The sequence below is a fragment of the Anabrus simplex genome, chromosome 2 (genome assembly GCF_040414725.1).
Source record: "Anabrus simplex isolate iqAnaSimp1 chromosome 2, ASM4041472v1, whole genome shotgun sequence".
NCBI classification, from domain to species: Eukaryota; Metazoa; Arthropoda; class Insecta; order Orthoptera; family Tettigoniidae; genus Anabrus; species Anabrus simplex.
The window spans coordinates 42,522,607-42,543,161 of record NC_090266.1 but is presented as its reverse complement, the minus strand read 5'-3'; the positions used below and the strand labels follow the sequence as shown (position 1 = coordinate 42,543,161).

The window sequence follows — 20,555 nt, the reverse complement described above, 5'->3', positions numbered from 1 at the left end:
ACAGGGAGTTGTACATAGATGAAAGAAACAGAGCGAAACAAATAGTTGTTGAATCCAAATAGAAGTCGTGGGAAGGGTTTGGTAATAACCTTGAAAGGCTAGGTCAAGCAGCAGGGAAACCTTTCTGGACAGTAATTAAGAATCTTAGGAAGGGAGGGAAAAAGGAAATGAACAGTGTTTTGAGTAATTCAGGTGAACTCATAATAGATCCCAGGGAATCACTGGAAAGGTGGAGGGAATATTTTGAACATCTTCTCAACGTAAAAGGAAATCTTCATGGTGTTGTTGCGAACAGCCAAGCTCATGGAGAGGAAGAAAATGATGATGGTGAAATTACGCTTGAGGAAGTGGAAATGATGGTAAATAAACTCCATTGTCATAAAGCAGCAGGAATAGATGAAATTAGACCTGAAATGGTGAAGTATAGTGGGAAGGCAGGGATGAATGGCTTCATAGAGTCGTAAGATTAGCATGGAGTGTTGGTAAGGTACCTTCACATTGGACAAAAGCAGTAATTGCACCTATCTATAAGCAAGGGAACAGGAAGGATTGCAACAACTATCGAGGTATCTCATTGATTAGTATTGTAACCGTACGTATGTACGATCCCCGAATTTTTAGGTTAAGAAATTTCATATATAGTTTGTAATATTAAAATCATGTAATTTTGTTTATTTAGAATGTAAAAACGTAATATTATAAGAAGAATGTATAGTTAGTGAATATTGCATATGTGCATCATTATATTTTGTATAAATTTTCGTTTGGGTAAGAGTCTGTAAATATGGCCTAGCCGTAAGGATTGTGCAACTATATCGGGAAGGACGGTTGAAGTCAGTTGGATGTGTTGCAACAAAGTGGCTTGGAAACACGGGGCACGGCAGGTAGTATAGGCTGAAGAATTGGAGTGGATCAATGTGGATATACGTGAGTGGACGTTCAATGTCACATCAGACACTCAATAGCCAATACGAGGGCTTTGTTTTAAGCTAGGTTGGGTTGACTGGGTGACGCGTCAAGAAGTGCCTGTGAGAGCGTTGCTACCAGTAAACTTTCCAGGACGCTATAACCACGTGCAGCAAGCCTATATAAGCATGTACGCGTGTGCGGCAAGTCATTCTGATTCGGACTCTGATTCTGTTTCTGGTTGTGTTTGTGTTCTTGATTGTGTGTTTCTCACTCGGACCGGCGCGCGGGAGCTACTTTGCGCATAGTCCTGGGCGATGCTCTATTGGTCTTAAGTATATTTTACGTACGGAGTGAGCACGCTAAATATCGCTGATGCTACAAGTTTCTGGTGGCGCACCAAAGCGTACCGAATCTACATTTGGTAGTGGATGTTTGGTTGTGCACAGAGCTAATTCTGGATAAAGAAGATCGTCGTCCGAGTATCCAGTTACAATTGGAGAAACGTGAGGCGCCACACTAACCTGTGCGGCACTCGAGAAGGACTCAAGACGTCGATGAAGTGTGTAAATAAGGTTAGGGATGCTCTTCGTAAAGAAGGTTGCATCCGTACGTAGAGAAAGTCGTACTTTTCTCTACCAGAATACGATTTTTGTTGTTAGTAGTGAGTATATTTGCCTTTGTAAACGACAAACGAGTAGGTCTCATCAAGTAATGATTTGATTGTTGTTAGTAGTGTGTATATTTGCCTTTGTAAACGACAAACGAGTAGGTCTCGTCAAGTAATGATTTGGTTGTTGTTAGTGGTGTGTATATTTGCCTTTGTAAACGACAAATGAGTAGGTCTCGTCAAGTAATGATCAGGTTGTTGTTAGTAGTGTGTATATTTGCCTTTGTAAACGACAAACGAGTAGGTCTCATGAAGTAATGATTAATGTTGGTTGTAGTTGTTTGTACGTTGCCTTTGTGGATGGCAATCAGGAGGGGGTCTCTTTAAGTGATGATTATTGTGGTATTTATTATATTTTTGTTTATTATTTTGGGAGTAAAGTCCTGGTATCAAACTTGCAGTAAATCTTTTTATCAGTGGAGTGAGGATGAACCTGGCATGCTACCTACATCTGATTTCAGGGGTAAACAGGTAAGGTTATAAAGTAAGTCTGGAGCTTCGTCAGCCTGATGACCGTCACCGTGGGAGAGGGAGTTACTCATTGCTCTACATAGTTACATATTCCTGTAATTGTTTTACAGGTGGCGCCCATTGTCTTGGTATTTATACTTATTTCACTCACCGTTAATTCATTTCATATTTTCTATAGATTGCAAATGGTTACAGTATACCAGGCAAAGTATTCACTGGCATCTTGGAAGGGAGGGTTCGATCAGTAATTGAGACGAAGTTGGATGAAAACTAGTGTGGTTTCAGACCACAGAGGGGCTGTCAGGATCAGATTTTCAGTATGCGCCAGGTATTTGAAAAATGCTACGAGAGGAATAGGCAGTTGTGTTTATGTTTCGTCGATCTAGAGAAAGCATATGATAGGGTACGGAGGGAAAAGATGTTCGCCATACTGGGAGACTATGGAATTAAAGGTAGATTATTAAAATCAATAAAAGGCATTTATGTTGACAATTGGGCTTCCGTGAGAATTGATGGTAGAATGAGTTCTTTGTTCAGGTACTTACAGGGGTTAGACAAGGCTGTAATCTTTTACCTTTGCTGTTCCTAGTTTACATGGATCATCTGCTGAAAGGTATGAAATGGTGGGGAAGGATTAAGTTAGGTGGAAATTTAGTAAGCAGTCTGGCCTATGCTGACGACTTGGTCTTAACGGCAGATTGTGCTGAAAGCATACAGTGTAATATCCTGGAACTTGAAAATAGGTGCAGTGAGTATGGTATGAAAATTAGCCTCTCGAAGACTAAATTGATGGCAGTAGGTAAGAAATTCAACAGAATTGAATGTCAGATTGGTGATACAAAGCTAGAACAAGTCGATAATTTCAAGTATTTAGGTTATGTGTTCTCCCAGGATGGTAATATAGTAAGTGAGATTGAATCAATGTGTAGTAAACCAGATGCAGTGAGCTCGCAGTTGCGATCAACAGTATTCTGTAAGAAGGAATTCAGCTGCAAGACGAAACTATCTTTACATCAGGCTGTTTTCAGACCAACTTTGCTTTACGGGAGCAAAAGCTGGGTGGACTCAGGATATCTTATTCATAAGTTAGAAGTAACAGACATGAAAGTAGCGAGAATGAATGCTGGTACAAACAGGTGGGAACAATGGCAGGAGGGTACTCGGAATGAGGAGATAAAGGCTAATTTAGGAATGAACTCGATGGATGAAGCTGTATACATAAACCGGCTTCGGTGGTGGGGTCATGTGAGGCAAATGGAGGAGGATGGGTTACCTAGGAGAACAATGGACTCTGTTATAGAAGTTAAGAGAAGTACAGGTAGACCAATACGCCGATGGTTAGACTTGGTTTCTAACGATTTAAAGATAAGATGTATAGAACTAAATGAGGCCAAAGCACTAGTTAGTTACAAATAGAGTATTGTGAGGACGTTTAGTACATTCACAGAGGCTTGCAGACTGAACGCTGAGGGGCATAACAGTTTATAATGATAATGTATGTATGTATGCCTTCTAATATATCTTTTAAAAAGTATAGTTTGATAATTATGACATACGTGACGCCACCATCGTACTATCGCAACTTAGATGCTTTACTCTTCTATGACATTCATTACCTAGTTTTCTTTGGTTTTGTCTGGTATAATAAGTTAGTTACAACACACAGAATACACAAATTAATAGTAATAACTAATATACACATAATTAGATTATTATAATGTCACAATAGGCCATATCTCACTGTGGCGGTTTCTCAATTGTCATATATGTATTGATTTTGTTACATATAACTCTGTTAGACTAGTCCGGCACCATGTTTGAAGAACTTGGCACTGTTCAAATCCTCACGCCTGCATTCTTACTGTTTCAATCATGGTTCTTACTAATCTACACCATGGGAAAACAGCACAATACATAAGCATTAATGAAGCTCTCGACTGACTTGCTCCCGCAGTCGAGGCGCAAGAGGCAGCATACATGTTTGGACTTTTTAAGTTACTGACTTCGAAGCCAGGGTCCATGTTGCACATGGCTTTTCGTCTCCTCTTCATGTCCACTGGATTTGTGATGATTGCTGGTCACCTTAGCATCCCATTAATCTGGACCAGGTTACAACTAAAGATGAACGATCCTCTCATAGAATGAGCCTGAAACAATAGTTCGTATGTTATTACTTTTATATACAGTGATTGCGGGAGCAAGAGCTGGACTCCATAATCAGAGAACACGGGTGATACAAGCGGGCCACGTAACACTAAAATCTGGCGTTTCAACTTCAATAATGCTTATGTATATCAGTCCAGGTCGGAACACAAAAACTGAGCCAACAGTATACAGATACCAATTGAACCACATCAAAGGACAACAAAAAGCTTTGAAACAGAAAGACTTCCAGCTCAAGACTATTTTAACGATCAATATTTCAGTTTTTTTAACTTTCGTCATGCTTTTTAAAAACTTTTTAACTAACATTTCATTTTGTGTGTTTCCTATGTTTTTAATGCATCATATATGTCTTACTGAGAATGACCCAAAGCCGGGTCAAAACATGTCTATTTATATGCGAACTTTCATCTTAATTGGACATAAAAATATATAGTATTGACTAGGAGGATTAAAATAGTTTTGTACAATTTTATATGAAGTTCAACTGTCAATACGGATTCAGCAATGAGATTCATAGCCTGTAATGAAACTAATAACTTATGATAAGATTGAGACTATGCAGTTAATTTTATTAACATTTGTGGAGACAGCTGTAGACCAAATGGGGGTGCAGAAATCGATGGTAGGAAGATCAAAAGTAAAGAGAACTTTTAAATCACAAATTTCAGTAAATCCAAACAATTCCGAGAGACCTCATTGAACATCTTTTAATTGATCTACGGTGGAGTGCCGTTTACTTCATGTTCATTTAGGCATATCGACATATTGACACATTTTTGTGCTTTAAGTTTGAGTTTCCATCTAGTCAGTCACCCAGTTGAAGCACTAACGTGTATATATATATATATATATATATATATATATATATTTTTTTTTTTTTTTTTTTTTGAGATGCCAGGGTTTTTGCAGAAGTTCTTAAACATGCAAGTAATGCTACCAACATGAGGTTGAGGTATTTGTACACTTTCAAATACCACCAGACTGAACTGGGATCGAAACCGCCAACATGAACACAGTAGGAACATGGATCTTCCTGTCCTCATTCACACATGGCTTCATCAAACCGCATTTGATGGTTGTTTCACAGTTGAAATCTTGAGCATTTCCTTCCCGCTCACGCTTAAAAGATTCCAAAGTTGGGAAGCAAGCAGCCTTAATATTAGATAACTACTCCTTATTCCATTCTCTTTGTCTGTCTGTCTGTCTGTCTGTCTGTCTGTCTGTCTGTCTGTCTGTCTGTCTGTCTGTCTGTCTGTCTGTCTGTCTGTCTGTCTGTCTGTCCGTCCGTCCGTCCGTCTCCCCACTCCCTTTACCTCATACAGCAACTACTTGTCAACAAAAACCTATACCATTATTTAATGGAATTTGAATTGTTTTTCATTTCTGATATGTGATTTAATTTAGTGGAGTAAAGAATGTGGAAACATTTAGGTGTGTGTATGTTTTTAATTCTGGTTGGCTTCTTTTGCACTGTGTCCTTTTATATTTACGAATTTTCTATTATTTTCATTGCGTAATATTTTAAGATCTGTGTAAAGTGCTGGGTGTTACATGTGTGGTCACAGAATGAGTGTCTGTACCACCTTAATTGCATTTTGTGTTCTGTGTACCTGGTGGGGAAGTTGTGTTTCAGTTGGTTGATATAAATGTTGTTACAATATGGTTCTTGACATTTCGGTTCACATATTCCTGATATGAAAAAATGTCATTTTTTTAAATCTGCATTATATTTACTATTTGTATTTGTAATTTGTTGTTTGTTCTGAATGCCATTTTAAAACCTTGATTCTTGAATACGTTAGCTATTTTGTAAGTGTTTTTGTTCAAGGAATTGAAAAGCTAGATATTTATTACAAGTAATGTATGACATGTTTGGCCTGTATTCTCAACTTTAAACAGTACATATTCATTGTTCAATCAGTTCCGTCTAGTTCACAGTGGAACCAAAAGTAACCTGAAAGATCAATATTTTCAACATCACAATCAGTAAAAATAAAGAAAAATTGTCATGCCCCTCAAATATCACACAGCAGACAAAGATTCCAAACACTGGAAACCATGATTTCGATGCACAAATCGGTTGCTGTCACATGTCTGCACGTGTCATCTCCCACATGCTCTGTCCTCTGTCATTACATGTGAGTGAGAGAAGCAGACTTATTTAGTGACCAGTTGAATACAAAGTGGTGCTCACAATAAAACAGCTCATGTTCATTGTTGAGTGTTATGTAAAGCAGGATTCATGGAAAACCTCTGTGGAGCTGTTTGCACAAGATCGTAAGACTGGAAGTGTTTTGGCAGAACCCCCAGCAAAGTCTGCAATGCAAAACTTAGTGGCAAAATGGCATGAAATGGTCTCGGTAGTGAATAAAAGCCATAATTATCCCAAAAGAAAACACCAGAAAACATTGCACAAGTGAAGGAAATTCTGGAAAAAGTCGGACGAAATCTCAACACTGTTTATCTGCGCAAGTGGGAATTAAGAGTTCATCGTGTCAGAACGTTATCAGGAAGGACCTCCGTCTGTATCCTTACAAATCTACTGTTGTGTGTGCATTAAAGCATCCAGATGAACCTTCATGTGTTGCGTTCTGCCGGTGGTTTCTGAGTGAAGTGGAGTCAGAACTTTTGGATCCTCAGTTTTTCATTTCTTCAGATGAGATCTGGTTCAGCCTGTCAGGGTATGTGAACTCACAGAACATGCTGTCCTCGTTTCTACCATCAAGGTAATTTGCCTCAGACTAGTGAGCCGCTCCCAGGGGTGCTCAGTTCAAACTATGATTTTTTAAAAATGTCCTAAAAAATACATACACCCTGGATTTTGATGGGGAACACATAACTAATATGAACACAGTGGGGTTAACTAAAAGCTATAAAAAATAGCAAGGCGAAACATGTCAGTTTTGGAGGAAAATCTGTTTATTAAAATAAACGAGAAAATATGAAAAAATAGCAAAAAGTATCAAGTGATCCAAATTTTTACATGACTCAGAATTTTCTTTTAGCTTGACAAAGTCCATCTTGAGAATCAAAAATATATTACAAATATAGTAAAATTAAATTCCTTACAAATATACAATGCATGCCGACACACAAACAAATTGTGTTTTTTAACACTAGAACCGCCGGAATATATTATATACTTAGAACCGCCGATGCGATCATTTTGACCCCTATTAAAATTATTATATTTTCGTTCTCGGTACGCACGGTTACTCATTATTATAATTTTACCTCTGTTTCTGTATATTGCTTTATGAGTTTCAGTATTTAATTAGCAATAATTTTTTTTTGCTAGTGGCTTTACGTCGCACCGACACAGATAGGTAATATCTGCCACAACCATGCCTCCAGATTGGACCTTCCTAATTAGAAGCTCATAAATCAATTCCTTCTTGTGCAAGTACCCAGGTGCAAGGACTTCATGGGGACCAGACATGTTGATGGAAAATCTAACGAATTTTAAGTGTCTTGGCGTCTTTGGTGTATACCTTAAGGGGGGGTGGGGGGGGGTTGACCCCTTACGGGTGATTGGTTTTGTTGATTGAGGTGGGCTCTGACGAGTCTGCCTCTTGTGTGTAGTATGCTGTGGCTGGGTTGAGCCGATAGATGTTTCAGTGCTGCTATCGGCTCGGGTACTTGGCTCGCGTGTCCCGCCTTTCTGGACCTTGCGGCTCAGGGGCTGAGCTACTTTGCCTTTCCCCTTCCCCCTCTTCCTCCCTTTAGCCTCCCTGAAGCCGTCACCCTGGTTTCCCGGCTGGGTGGCTGGGACCACGGGTTCGGTCACCCCGTGCTCGTGGAGTTCCTCTCCCTCAGAGCTTTTGGACTCGGCCTCCTGGGAGGCACCTGATAGGTCCATCACCAGTCTGGCCTCGTTTGAGTCTGAGTCCGAGTTGCTCGCTCGCACAGGTGGGGTTGGACTTTATTTGGTGCCATCCGCCGAGTCCGTTTCTTCTTCTCGTTCCTTCCCTTATGCGCTGTTGCCTCTGCGCTCGGGTTGGCGGAACTGGGTCCCGCTCTCCCGGCGTCCAGCTGGCTGACCACTGGGTCGGGTTTGAGGGTTCGGTTTGTGTTGGGGGGAGAGGTAGCCACCCATTCGTGTTTCTCCTCAGTCGCTGGCTCAGCAGAGCCATGTGACTGTTCCTTCCCGTGTGCAGGTTCTGGTACTTCGGGGTTTAGCCCTGGTTCTCGTTCGCCCGCACACAGCGTCACGCATTGCATTTCGCTTTCCAGGCTCCACCAGCTCTTATTCCGGGGGTCAGCTGTACAACTGCCTGGCCCAGTGGGGAGCGGCTGCACTGGTATATGCGACCTGGCAACTGCTGACAGGGTGGTAATAGGAGATGTCGTGGTGGTGGGGCACGCATAGTTTCGTAGCGAGTGCCTCGTAAGGTAAACTTCCCCCGTCAGGTTTAGCAGCTGTGAGTCACGGGTGAAGTCTGTTCGCTGCCCCTCCGGCGGGTTCCGTTCACTGGTCACGGAGCACGTGAGATGGTGAGTCACCCCCAGCTCTTGCTCGGCCAGGTCATTGACCGGAACGAGGGCCGGTCGCAACATGCTATGCACTGTCCTGCCTTCCTGAGAGTGGTTGGCGAGGGACGGTGCAGTGAGAACTGCACTTTACCCTCCGCTGGTGAGTTGGCGGCCTCTGAGTGGTCGGGGTGCCGTAATAACGGCTTCCCCTCACTTGCCGTCAGTTCTCGATGATCGACGTATGTCTGTATGGCACCAGGGTCATTGACAAATTGCTCTTTCGAAAAATTGCTCTTTTTGAAAGAATGAGCTTGGTCCCGTGTGTGTATGTGTGTGGACATCTAAATCGAGCTAGTGGGCGCGGGATTATCCATTGTTAAGCGGGTCTCTGGACCACATAGTTTCCTAACTAACTCTAGGTACCGAGAAGCAGTAACCGGTTGGGGCAGGTAGTGTAGTCTCTCGAAGTCTTGAAGGTCTTGGTGAGAAGAGAGGGACAGCGGAGCGATAGGCACGTATGTCCTCTCGCTAGCGCAGTCGAACTTGTCCTCATCTCGTCCCTCGCTGTATCCTCACATGCCTAAATAGACATCAGCCTTCCCCTTCCTCTCACATGATCTGTCTGGATTCATCCTGGCCAGCCAATCATGAGTAGATCATCTAGTCAAGACCACGACCTGAATTTCTTCCTGGCCCCAAGACAATAACCCCATCAATGGACACTACGGTGTTTCACAAGAGTCCTCAGAACTTTTCGACTACAATAACAAGTCCACCTCATCAGACTTTGGGATATACACATGTCCTACAAATTTCCTGAGTTATGATAGCAATGATTTTCCTAGTCGTTGTACAAAACAAATTACTCATACCACATATGGAGACCTCCCAGCTTAAAATATGAATGACAAAATATACAACTGAAATACTGACGATAATAATAATAATAATAATAATAATAATAATAATAATAATAATAATAATAATAATAATAATAATAAATGTATTGAGTAAGGTGGATCCAAATTATAATAAAAGTTGAAATCGAATACTGACAATATTATCTCTCACTTCTAAATACAGTGCGAGGGTGTAATATATGTACTATCACACATACTACAATATAATTTTGAATGACCTATACGAATGATAATATATAACAGACTTAGGCGAGATAATTGAAATATGGAGTGTGGCAGTGTCAAGTTAGTGATCTGTAAGCAAAAGCTGTAGCATTATACATTACACTGGAACACATCATTTATGTTGGCTACCATGCATCATGCGAAGGGGGTCAAGGAACTGAATCACCTGTCCTTAGGCTTTGTGTGATAAGAGCAGAGGTGTGCTTATTAGTATTATTATTATTATTATTATTATTATTATTATTATTATTATTATTATTATTATTATTATTTCGTGTGGCTATTTCTAGCCGAGTGCAGCCCTTGTAAGGCAGACCCTCCGATGAGGGTGGGCGGCATCTGCCATGTGTAGGTAACTGCGTGTTATTGTGGTGGAGGATAGTGTTATGTGTGGTGTATGAGTTGCAGGGATGTTGGGGACAGCACAAACACCCAGCCCTCGGGCCATTGGAATTAACCAATGAAGGTTAAAATCCCCGACCCGGACGGGAATCGAACCTGGGACCCTCTGATCCAAAGGCCAGTACGCTGACCATTCAGCCGAGTCGGACAGAGGTGTGCTGATAGGGGGTGAGTCCGTGAATCTTAAGAGAGGGCGATGTACATAAAAAATTGATGTTTCAATAAAACATTACTTGTAAATGGGTTAGAATTTCTAAACACTCAACTACAGTGGTAATAGGTAATCGCAATCCATGAGAGATAGGTAACCATCAGAATTCCATAGCAAATAATAACAATTGCATGAGTAGGCTTGACATATCATATCCTGTAAAGACAGAAAAGGGAAATAGAGGGGTGAAGCCTATCAGACATTAATATTCCCACCTAAGAAGAGAGACCAGATACATTAAGTATAAATAAGCAGTTATGCAATAAAGTTAACATTGTATTAAATTGTAGTTAAAGACACCATTCCGGAAGAAGCAAACTCAACCATAATTATAGATTACAGAAGTTTTTGAACAATGCCAAACACAAGGAATAATAAGAAGCCACTGAGAAATATTGCAATTTTGAACAAAATCTGAGAAAAGAATACAATTTTTACAATTGAAAGGGAACTATTTTGCTTTTGCTATTGTTTTGCCCAATACTTATAATATACTGACTTGTTTTCCATTGTAGCTGTGTAATGTGAAGAAATACTTGTATACTCTCTCTCTTGCTAATATCAGACTTTGTGTCTTCATGACCATGTGTACCACTGGGAAATATGGGAACCAAAACCAGGAGGCTCAATTTTGGTTTATGTCAACTTTTGGTAGCCCTTTCAAATGATTTTTTATTTTATTTTGTATTTTGCAGTTGATGTAAATGCTAGTAATGTACTTTGTTTCAAGTTGTGGGGCTCTTCTCAAATGTAGACCAAAATAATTGCAGTTTCACATCAGTACAAACACAATAACACAGGCTGTTAGAATGTACACCTTTAAGGGACTGAACTGATGACCAATATGTCTCTTTACCTCCTCTCTTCACACTCCTATGATTACTGTATAGTTGTTTAGAACAATGTGTGGATATCTAATATTAGTTGAGTCAAGAAGTATGTGTGTTTCCTAAGTAGTATGGTATTTTTTGGCACCAAAAGGGTTAAACTACTGGTATAATCAGTGTAACAATTGTCTTTGCAGCTGATTCAATGATACCATTTTGTATTATTTATTACTCACGTCAAGATTAGAGCTTCTGAATGGGATGATGAAATTTTTTCTAAAGAAAATATAAATTGGTACGACAGGAATCTTCCATATCCGGATCATGTTTGCTGTCTCTGTTCTGCTGTGATTGAGACTTGCAGGAAAATTATATGCACATATTGAATTTGCAGTATTAGTCAAATCTGATACAAAATATTAAATTGTTATAGAATGGCAATTTATTCCCATAAAAGGAATTTAAGTCTGTATCAGACATCTAAAGCTGAATCTCTTCATGTGCATCTTATCTAAATATTTTTTCCTTTACTGTAAGCTATTGAAGTTTACTTCATGGGCCTGGTGCTATAACTCGAGTGCTTCTGAAACGCCGATAGTTACATTTTGAGGGAACTGCCAATCTAAAGGATTCTTTTTTCTGTCACCCATTTCCAGGAATCTCCAGGGTTGGGCAATGGGTCAGTGACCTCTTTTGATTCATCATCTCCAGTGGGTTTAAGTATATCTTACGTACATTAAATTGGGCTGCATAGAAACGGAGTAAGGGTACTTGCCTACGCAAGGACATTAAATGACACATAAGATTGTGATGCTAGTGATCATTGGTAATAGTGAGGATAACTGAGAAAATTCTTGGAATTTACCGAGTCTCTAACAGAATAAAATTGTAAGTGGTAGGGACATGTTTGGTCATCAGTGGGTCTATGTTATTACAGGGTGTACAGCTGCATAGGCCCCAGATTTGATTCCAGGGCAGCTCAGGGAGTTTTATCTGGATCTGGGAGTTGTATTAGGTCCATTCAGCCTACATGTAAACAAATGAGGTGCTGTTGATTGGTGAGATAGCAGTTCAGGTGTAAAAGGTCAACAATGGCCAAGAGCATTTGTTATCCTGTCCACACATCACCTTGTAATCTGCAGGCCTTCAGGCTGAGCAGCGATCACGCTTGGTTGGCCAGTGCCCATCAGGGCGGTCATACCATTGGGTTTAGATGTAAATGTTGACAAGATCCTCTCCACTTCTGGTGCATTAGCCAGGCACTGTCATTTAAGCAACCCTACTGAAGAAAGTTCCAAGTCTTAAGTTAAGGCCTGGGCTTCTAGTATGTCTTTAGCACAAGACTAGGGCAGTAGGCAGGTTTTAACCAGTCACCATTGATCTGCATTTAGGGCAATCACCCAGGTGGAGATTCCCTATTAGTTGTTTATCATTTCAAAGAAGTTGGAAAATTTGCTGTTCCATTAGAAGCCCTATAAGTTATTAATTGAACTGTAGTGGTTTCTATCTGGAGCGCACATAACTATGGCATACAGAACTAATGTAAAATTTCCTTCATATTCACCATGTCAAGGATCTGACCCGAGGAGTAGTTATATTCAGTGACGACTCTGTGCCATAATTGGACAGTAAATAAAGAGGATAGTGGGGAAATGATTTGCTAAGCTTGCAAATTATGCAGAGACAGAAGAGATGGTAAAATCTTCGGAATTCTTGCACTTAATATGTAATTATATGCTGGAAATTCCTTCTTGAAAAAAAGGGCATTCTTTTCTGCAGGGGTTGTTCTGTTGAAGTAATGGGACAGTCAAGAGGTGGCCGTACTGCGTGATGTGGTGTTTGTAGTAACAGGCCAGAACATGGTCAATCCAAGACAGACATCTGCTAAGTAGAGGGAAAACCGGGCTGAGTGGCTCAGGCGTTTGAGGCGCAGGCCTTCCGACCCCAACTTGGTAGGTTCAATCCTGGCTCAGTCTGGTGGTATTTGAAGGTACTGAAATACGTCAGCCTCGTGTCAGTAGATTTACTGGTACATAATATAACTCCTGCAGGACTAAATTCCGGCACCTCAGCGTCTCTGAAAACCGCTAAAGAAGTTAGTGGGATGTAAAGCAAATAACATCATTATTAAGTAGAGGAAAAAGTTGAAGCAACATTTGTGTTTAATGGTTACGCCCAAACAAGTACAGCATGGCATGGTTCAGTTCTTGCCCAAAGAAGGTACTTCGACTGAGAAAACCGTCATGGTGCTCCACAGGAACGCACATCAACATGCTACCAATACTACAGTGGACAGTCGGAACTGTTTTCATTGGGGTTGTATGGGTCGCTAATCTTACTACTAAGATCTCTCCTCTTGTGACAGTCATGCCTTTATTCTGTTGAAGAAAGCTCTGGAAAGTAAACGTTTGACCAGCATTCAAGCAGTGGAATAGTGGTTCAACCAGCAACTGGTGGCTTTCATTGTAGAGGTTACTAAGAAATTTGTTCATCATTGGGACAGGAGCCTGGATTGTAGACTCTCTCAAACTATCATCCATATGCTATTGTTTTAATATAGTAAATATTGTCTAAATTGAAAACTACATACAATATATTACAAAAGAGTTCTTTGCTATGTATATTGTTCCCAGGCCCTTCTGTAATAACCCTTAAATGTACAACCTGCACTTTTATGATTGACCTGTCTAAAGCATTTGATACAGTGGATCATGGGAGACTACTGCTAAAAATGAGTGCAATTGGACTAGACAAAAGAGTGACTGAATGGGTTGCTATTTATTTCTAGAAGATAGATCTTGGAGAATTAGAGTAGGCGAAGCTTTATCTGACCCTGTAATAATTAAGAGGGGAATTCCTCAAGGCAGTATTATTGGACCTTTATGTTTTCTTATATATATATAATTATATGAGTAAAGGAGTGGAATCGGTGGTAAGGCTTTTTGCGGATGATGTTATTCTCTATAGAGTAATAAATAAGTTACAAGATTGTGAGCAGCTGCAACGTGACCTCGAAAATGTTGTGAGATGGACAGCAGGCAATGGTATGTTGATAAACGGGGTTAAAAATCAGTTTGTGAGTTTCACAAATAGGAAAAGTCCTCTCAGTTTTAATTACTGTGTTGATGGGGTGAAAGTTCCTTTTGGGGATCATTGTAAGTACTTATGTGTTAATATAAAGAAAGATCTTCATTGGGGTAATCACATAAATGGGATTGTAAATAAAGGGTACAGATCTCTGCACATGGTTATGAGGGTGTTTAGGGGTTGTAGTACGGTAATGATGTAAAGGAGAGGGCATATAAGTCTCTGGTAAGACCCCAGCTAGAGTATGGTTCCAGTATATGGGACCCTCACCAGGATTACTTGATTCAAGAACTGAAAAAACTCCGAAGAAAAGCAGCTCAGTTTGTTCTGGGTGATTTCCGACAAAAGAGTAGCATTACAAAAATTTTGCAAAGTTTGGGCTGGGAAGAACTGAGAGAAAAAAGGCGAGCTGCTCGATTAAGTGATAAGTAATACCAATATAAATGGTCCATTATTGGAATTTATAAATATTCCAGCTAACTCATTCCTGGTTGCCAGTGTTTTGCCTTCGTGTGCTAGGTTGGGCTCATCAGTTGGTACCTAGTACACCTACCAAGACGTGGCTAGTGCATACCTTGGAGGCCTCTGCGTAGGCTACTTGGAGCCACCGGCAGTGGCAATGCACTATGAGAGACTCGTGTCCCTTTACCAAAAATTGATGCCTGCTTGGCTATCAGATGATATAGATGTTGATTCCCACAGGGAATCTGTAATGTTTGTCCCGAATGAGTAAATTTGTAAATTTATAATACCAATATAAATCATCCGTTATTGGACATTATACATTTTCCAGCTAACTAGCTGTCCAATAACAGACCATTTATATTGGTATTATAAATTTACTCATTCAGGACAAATATTTCAGATTCCCTATGGGAATCAACATCTGTATCATAAGTGCTATGTTCCAAGCTGTCAGCAGAGAGATGGCGTGGAATGACATTACTAGACGAATAAGTTTGAGTGGCGTCTTTAAAAGTAGGAAAGATCTCAATATGAAGATAAAGTTGGAATTCAAGAGGACAAATTGGGACAAATATTCATTTATAGGAAGGGGAGTTAGGGATTGGAATAACTTATCAAGGGAGATGTTTAATAAATTTCTAATTTCTTTGAAATTATTTAAGAAAAGTCTAGGAAAACAACAGGTAGGGAATCTGCCACCTGGGCGACTGCCCTAAATGCAGATCAGTATTGATTGATTGATTGATTGATTGATTGATTGATTGATTGATTGATTGATTGATTGATACCCGTTGTTGACGGGACAGTCACTTAGACATTATCGGTCAATCAGTCACTACTGATCTGCATTTAAGGCAGTCGCCCAGGTGGCAGATTCCCTACCTGTTCTTTTCCTAGCCTTTTCTTAAATGGTTGCAAAGAAATTGGAAATTTATTGAGTATCTTCCTTGGTAAGTTATTCCAATCCCTAACTCCCCTTCCTATAAACGAATATTTGCCCCAATTTGTCCTCTTGAATTCCAACTTTTAAAAACACCGCTCAAACTTATTTGTCCACGAATGTCATTCCACATCATCTCTCTGCTGACAGCTTGGAACATACCACTTAGTCGAGCAGCTCGTCTTCCTTCTCTCAGGTCTTCCCAGCCCAAACTTTGCAACATTTTTGTAATGCTACCATTTTCTTCAGAAATCACCCAGAACCTATATATACCCTTCCATTTTTCACTAAATTATGTATGATCTTGTTTACGTATCTAATTCGATGATAATATTTCTTCATTATGTTGTAATTATGTGGTTAAGTGTAAGAGATGGCCCTTTTGCAATTTCATCTTTATTCTTTCTCTTCCAAATCAAGTACTACCAGGTGAGTTGGCCATGCGATTAGGGGCGCGCAGTTGTGAACTTGCATCCGGGATATAGTGGGTTCGAGCCCCACCGTCGGCAGCCCTGAAGATGGTTCTCCGTGGTCTCCCATTTTCACACCAGGCATATGCTGGGTCTGTAACTTAATTAAGGCCACGGTCGCTTCCTCCCCAGTCCTAGGCCCTTCTTATCCCACCATCGCCATAAGATCTATCTGTGTCGTTGCGACGTATAACAAATTGTAAAATATCAAGTACGGTATAGTACGCGAACCTTTTCTTGATCCCTGAGCTCCCTAGTGTTGAATGGGAACTTGGGATCAAGAAAAGGTTCACGTACTATACTGTATCAGGTTAATATTAAAAATGTGTACTACTGGTGGATGTATAAACACTTCAAATGTTGCCAGGTTGATATCCATAGCAACTCTGCTTATCAGCTCTTGGGGGCTGTGTAAGTAATAATAGAAATACATTTTGTTATGAGCAGTTTTCCTGGAAAACCAACTGTAAAAGAGATGCATAAAGTTTTACGATTAAAGTCCCTCCTACTGCACTGGTTTCAATGAATTATAGCTAAGGTCGTACTCGCCCTTATTAAATATCGAGTTTCATAAAAATCCACCAGTCCATTCCAACATGATGCTATAACAGACAGACAGACAGACAGACAGACAGACAAAAGTTCAGCTGAATCCATCATAGACCATTATTTGACTTAGCCAGTGGAAATACTGAGTGTCAGATCAATTTTCAAAAAGTATGGACAGAAAGACTATTTCATATATATCGATGGCTGAGAATGAAAGGGTTAAAACTTTTAAAAAATGCATTTTGCCATTCTACCATCAGTGTATAGCTTATTTTGACCTTTACAAACTCTGAAAGTGTTACAACAAAAAATCTAATGTATTCATTCCATAATGCACTTCTAATGGTTTTCAATATTCTGAAATTAGCTGCTTTGCTTAATTCAAAACGGTCATTTTGATTTGTAACTACTTTCCAGATTATATTAAATGTTGACACAGTGTACACACCAATTTTCATAAGAATTGTGTAACATGTGTATTTTTGAGAGGCAATGATATAAACTGCTAAATGTTTAAACTCTTCTCCTGAAAGATAATTGATTTTGAATTGTAACACTTTCATTTCCAGCCATCGATATGTAGATGACATCGAACTTCAATTTTGCAGCACCAGTGTGAAGGATGATGCATGAAACATAAGTCAAATTTCTATGATATCGTTTAAATATGCTTCCTGAACAACATAGACACTGGGACATCAGCATATTATTGTAACACTTCCTGACACACAGGCATTGGAAAGGAACAAACAGGTGTCAAATCAATGCCTTCTTGGTGCAGAACATGATCATCCCCAAGTGCAAGTGCGACCAGTAAAAAGGAACACATTATCATAGGGATTTCTTGCCTAGTTAATATGTGAACGTTTATTAACACTTTGACAATAAAAGGATGGACTTTTGTGCATTTTCAATGAGTTTAAATGGAAATATTCACTACAAATTACTCTAAACCCTAAGCCTGCTGGTGACCATGATCGTTTAGGCATCAGATCTTTTTGGTCTGGCACAGCGGTTGGCTGGTCCAAGTCTTACTGGTCAGTGGGGCGAAAGAGGTTGTGGTATACAATTTCTAATCATTAGATTGTGTGCCAAGAGTCTGGATTCAATTCTGAACCTCACCATGGTGCTCATATGGAGCAAGGGCATATAATGCTATTGATGGTGATTTGACCTTCAGATGGGGACATTAAGCCTTGAACAGACACCTTGGTGTTACTGCATTTGACAGGATTAGGCCATGTGCTAAGAACCTTATCCCCATCACCACTACCACCAACACACACCCTGATGTGCAGGTTGCCCATGGGTGTCAGCTAGAAAGTCTCACACTAGGCCTCTCTGGAGGCCACATGATGTCATATCCCTGTAAATGTTTACAAAAGTAAGGCAAGAAATATTTTTTTGAATGAAATAACAAGAAACTTGTTACCAGTCACAAGTTTTATTAACTTACTTACTCTTATATGCATTTCAAAGATTTCGCTCCATCGTCAGGTGGTGAAATGGTGACATGATTTTTGCACTACTCGATACACAATTGTTTTCAAATAATATACTATTGCATTTAAGGGTAGGAGCTATGTGGCGTATGAATTTATTACATCTATTTTGTGTCAACTATAGATTTATGTTGTCTCAGAAATATACAGTTTTTGCTGAAGTTTTAATATTTTTTTTTAAATATTCATTTTCAGTTTATCATTGAGCATGTGTCCAGAGTTTCTAAAATGTTAGGTTTTATCCATTTTGGATATGTGTGTGTGAAGAATGATAACACTTTGGCTACATAAGTGTGAAAATTAGCAGTTGCTGCACATCTACATCACAGGGAATGAAGTATCAAATATATGGACGTCTTTCTCCATTTTACGCAGAAAGGGAGAAGAAAGAAGCAACTGGGTTTTGTTTAAGATAGGTTTTACTGTATAATAATTTTGTCCAACTATTGTACTGTTTTTTGTTTTGCTTTTTTACTATTTGCTTTATGTTGCACCAACACAGATAGGTCTTATAGCAACGATGGAATAGGAAAGGGCTAGGAGGGGAAGGAAGTTGTGGCCTTATTTAGGGTACAGCCCTAGCATTTTCATTGTGTGAAAATGGGGAACCACAGAAAACCATCTTCAGGGCTGCCGATATTGGAGTTTGAATCCACTACGCAAGCTCATAGCTACATGACCCAAACCATGCAGCTATTTGCTCGGTACTGTTTGCGATAATTAGTCAAATTTTAGTCTATTTATTCTAAAATTCTTTGGCTGAGGAATAGGACTTGACTGGTTCACTGAAGTCAATGCAGTTGATACAAAATTCCATTATGTACAATCACATAGATATGTGTATATTTTTTAGCCATTATTATTTTACTGCATGGTATATTGTATTATGATGTGATTTATGTATGATCTCTATCAGAACTAATAGTGCATCTACACTTAGCATTTGAAATACAGTTTAAAATCATCTTTATAATTTACTTTTTCTTCAGGTATCTGTCTGCGGCTCGTGGACTGCCCGAGTGTCGTGCCTGACTTTCATTCAGATTTTTGTGTACCGCAACTTGTTTATTATAATGGATAACAAGACATGGATTACCCAGGTTAGTAAACCAAACATTCAAGACTACAGCTTCCTCATTTAACTTGGTTATTTATTCTGACATTTTGTAGGAAGTATTACTAAAAAAAAGTTTAGAAAGGAAGTTTGGATACTGGGAATGAATCTAGTTTCCATTATGAAACTACCGACTATTCATATATGAAGATCTACTTACAGAAATTGTTATTAGTATATCTCTTATTTTCTCTTTCTTTTGAATTGTGACATCCTGCTCGTCCATCATATAGGGTTGTCGTAAAATAAAACTAAAAATTAAAGCTGCACATCTCTAAATTTATAAGTCTTGAATGATCAGGGGACCTAGAGAAGAAGCATTTTGCTGTAGAACCCACTGAAATAAAATAACTTGCATTCATATTCTGGGAGAGTCAGCTGCTACCCCATATTTTTCTGGAAGATACACAATCCATTAAACCCTGAATAACAAGGTGGTTGATATACCTCTGCTAACCTCCATTTTGGTAGAACCTCACTGTAAACATACCCTACAAAGCGACAAAATTATCTCTATCAACAATTCATGCTATAAGAATAAGTTAATTCAGGCAATTTAAGTTTTTTTTAAAGTTGCTTTCTGTACCTTTGTCTGTTCAAGGACTCTGTTATGGAGGGTAAGAGAAGTAGAGGGAGACCAAGACAACGATGGTTAGACTCAGTTTCTAATGATTTAAAGATAAGAGGTATAGAGCTAAATGAGGCCACAGCATTAGTTGCAAATAGAGGATTGTGACAACGTTTAGTAAATTCACAGAGGCTTGGAGACTGAACGCTGAAAGGCATAACAATCTATAATGATAATGTGTAAGAGACTCATCTGTCTAGCTCAGTGCAATTTAATCTATGTGATGTTTTGCTATGAAGTAAACTTCTTACAAACCCATCTCACATTGGCTGAGTATCTCAGTGGAACAGTGTCCCAGCTACGTAAATTGATGTTTCATGACCTACTATGTATTCACAGCCTCTGTTTGTGCAATGGAATATTGTTTTAGGAGCTCAAGTATAATCTTTTGCACAGGGAACAATTCATTTCAAAAGTATGCCACGATAAAAATGTTACATACGACATGAGAAAGTAATTACCATATTTCTCTGAATCCAAAACAACCCTGATTGCAAGACGTCCCCCACCTTTTCCTTCAAAAAGAATT

The 20,555-nt window shown here is 39.4% G+C and overlaps 1 protein-coding gene across 1 annotated transcript in view; it reads left to right on the top strand.

Moving 5' to 3' along the window:
• LOC136863441 (proteasome activator complex subunit 4A) overlaps window positions 1-20,555 on the top strand; it is a 1,047,550-nt gene that overhangs the window by 917,434 nt on the left and 109,561 nt on the right. Inside the window, exon 33 of the mRNA XM_068225934.1 lies at window positions 19,274-19,384. Within this exon, the coding sequence (XP_068082035.1) occupies window positions 19,274-19,384 (111 nt within the window). The remainder of the gene's footprint in view (window positions 1-19,273; window positions 19,385-20,555) is intronic.